Source organism: Lipotes vexillifer, unplaced genomic scaffold (genome assembly GCF_000442215.2).
Source record: "Lipotes vexillifer unplaced genomic scaffold, Lipotes_vexillifer_v1.1 scaffold1691, whole genome shotgun sequence".
In the NCBI taxonomy this organism is placed as follows: Eukaryota; Metazoa; Chordata; class Mammalia; order Artiodactyla; family Lipotidae; genus Lipotes; species Lipotes vexillifer.
This window is the reverse complement of record NW_006789046.1, coordinates 728,626-731,807: the sequence shown is the minus strand read 5'-3', so window position 1 is coordinate 731,807 and position 3,182 is coordinate 728,626. Positions and strand designations below refer to the sequence as shown.

The 3,182-nt window shown below is 48.3% G+C and overlaps 1 protein-coding gene across 1 annotated transcript in view; it reads right to left on the bottom strand.

Annotated features, from left to right (window-relative positions):
• Positions 1–3,182, bottom strand: part of NPLOC4 (NPL4 homolog, ubiquitin recognition factor) — a 54,740-nt gene that overhangs the window by 37,076 nt on the left and 14,482 nt on the right. The window contains exon 4 of the mRNA XM_007462326.1: positions 1,508–1,684. Coding sequence (XP_007462388.1) covers positions 1,508–1,684 — 177 coding nt within the window. The remainder of the gene's footprint in view (positions 1–1,507; positions 1,685–3,182) is intronic.

Sequence of the window (3,182 nt, the reverse complement as noted above, 5' to 3'; positions counted from 1 at the left end):
AAAAAAAAAAAAAAAAAAAAAAAAAAACCCTGAGAATGGCACATAAATAGCTAAAGTGTGGAAAATACCCACTTCATGCATATTTTGGAAAAAAGCATGAAACGAACGCTTGGCTCTGTGGGTTTCAGTCTGCGCATAGTAGGACGGTGGAGATGCATTCGGGTGCCAACAGGCTCAGTCACAGCACTGTCCACATGGGGTCAGAACTCCTAGGTGCACCGCATTCTATATTTCAGAGCAGAAAGGGCCTGAGTCTCCCAACAGGCAGACTCTTACAGGTGATGCACACACAGGCACATGCACACTCAAAACAGATTCCTAATGAGGCCTCACAAACACGGATCGGGGTAGGAGTGGCACTGGGTCCCTGGGAGGAACACAAATGGGGGCAGAGAGCCAGCTGATGGCCACGGTCACAGAGTGGCTCCACGCCAACTGCAGCTCAGAACCATCTGGGGCCCTTTGATCTGAGACATACAGGTCACTAATGCAGCATGTGGAATCCCAATAGCTCAATGTCTTGATTACAGGGTGATGCAGTTACAAAGACTCCACTGAAGAGACAATCTTCGCTCAGACAATTTTACATCCTTGAGTGTGAACTCAGATGTTTCTAAATAGCTTCCTTAAAAAGAAGTGCAAAAAATCTATAATAAACAAATGTATACAAGCATAAGCATTTTATACAATCCTTGGTGAAAAGTGAATATTCAAAGAAGGAGCAGCACCTTCAGCAAATGAAGCGTTCTCTAGAAGAATGGAATGAGTGTACTGAATATGGAAGGTTAAGATTCCTCCACTAAAATTAAATGAGACAACATGAACAAGGACCTGCACCAGCAGGTGCCCAGGTACCACCCCCTCCACCCTGTCACACTTGCTAAAGCCCACTCTGCACATGCACGTGTCTCAGGGGCACACCACGGTGAGGACTTCTTAGAACTCTTAGTTCTCAACACTTAGAAAATTTAAAACTACGTGTGGGGCTTCCCTGGTGGCACAGTGGTTAAGAACCCGCCTGCCAGTGCAGGGGACACAGGTTCGAGCCCTGGTCCGGGATGCCACGAAGCAACTAAGCCCTGATGCCACAACTACTTAACCTGTGCTCTAGAGCCCGTGTGCCACAACTACTGAAGCCCGCGCACCTAGAGCCTGTGCTCCGCAACAAGAGAGGCCACTGCAGTAAGAAGCCTGCGCACGGCAACAAAGAGCAGCCCCCGCTCGCCACAACTAGAGAAAGCCCACATGCAACGAAGACCCAACGCAGCCAAAAGTAAAAACTGATTAATTTTAAAAAAAGACAATCACAGTGTATTTTAAATAATAATAATAATAAAGTACACGTGGAGCATACTTTGAGATTCAAACAATGAGAAAAACCTCACAGAATAACTTGAAGTGAGATGTAATCTGAAAATAGACGGTCAAACTCAAAACTTACATTTCTTTATCAGGGCACGTTACAGACATTTCACTTCACTGACACTGTGGCCCCGCAGGCACTTACAGCTGTGGGTCACGGCTCCTGTAGATCTTCCCGTCCTGCCTGCTGAGGTACTGGTCGATCTCATCTTCCACCACATTGGGAGCACCACAGGCTTTTAACCCCAGTGGGGCCGATGTCTCCATCTCAGACGATGGTCCAGCAAGGCTCGAGGGAAACAGGAACAACAAATCTCCATGCCTGTTCAAATGACAAATGTTAAGTAGAGGCCGCCTTCCTTTCTTCACAACCTGAGCTGCACAGAAGATCAACTCAGGTGTGAGAACCTCTGACACCTGCAAACAGCAAGATCAACCACCGTGCAGGCCTAAACAATGAGGCTTCCAATTTTAAGAGACCAGAGTTCTCTTTTCCCACCTCCCCTATGCCTCTTCCCCCTATGAAGGTCAGCAGCAGGCTCTCTGGACTGTAACATAACTTCCTTACAACCACACTGCACAATCTATGCTGCACATGCATACACGCACCTGGTTCCACAAAGAACACACAAAATCACAGCTGACACTGGAGCTGCATGGCCCCCTCCCTCCTCCTCCTCTCCTTAGCTCCCACTTTCCCTCATTCGTTCCCTGGCCTTCTCTTCTCTTCTCAGCTGCCCCCCAGTTTACTTGCCTGGGACATATCCTTCCACTGCTTTCTCTATGTTCACAAATACATGTGTACATAACACACGTCACTGATATACAAACCTGAGATGATAAGAAACACACTTTCTGCATTTGCTGTTCTCTCATAATCCCTTCAAACACGGTCTACGTCTAATCAACGTTCTACAGTGAAGTTGCCTCACAATACGCTTAGTTGCTCCCCGCATGACGGACATGGCTCCCTGTGGGACCTGCCACCACAGGCCCCACTGCGGAAACGCCCAGGGATGGGCAATCGCATGGTCTCCCGGCCGTAGGGCGGATTTCTGGGAGAGGGCCCGTTAGACTTCAGGAGTTTCATTTGTTCCTAAAGCCACTGATGTACTGCTTTCCACAAAGGCTGCCATGATTCACAGTGCAAAGGACAATATTTGGTTTTCGATCATTTTCAATGTAAATGGCGTCCTTCCACTGTCAGACCCACCGCTGACTGTGCCAGAGCCTGACTGCCACCCCACTGGTATGGGTGAACAGTCCCCACCCGGGAGCACTGCGGGTCCCGAGACACTCAGCGTGTTCAACACCAGTACAGGAGGAAAAGTTGTAGCACCACCACCAGGCAAGTATTTCACTGCTCTCAACAAGATGCACATACAGGAAGAAAGACTGAGAGAACTGCCTGCAGCCCCCAACCAACAAACGGAGAGAATAGGAGCAGGTACCACAGCTGGGACAGCAGGAGGCTGGGCTGCAGCTCTTCAATGGGTCTGCTCGCCCCTCTTTTCCCTCCCATAATTTAGGGTGATAAAATCACCAACTTGTAATTGAAGATTTGTTTCTAACAGCAAATGAGATATTCCTAAACACCCTCCAGCTTCAGGATACATGGCTCAAATGCTACATCAGTTTTAACAAATATCCTCTAAAATGCACTGTGGAGCTCTAAAGAAAAGAGTTTCCCCAAGGGTCCAAAAACCCACAGCAGCTCAAATAAGAATACTGAAGGAACCTCTGGCCAGCCCATTATGGGAACCCTGAGCTTGGCTTATAGCCATTGTCTGGGCCACAAGAGACGAGGCCTTGAGCCTGCC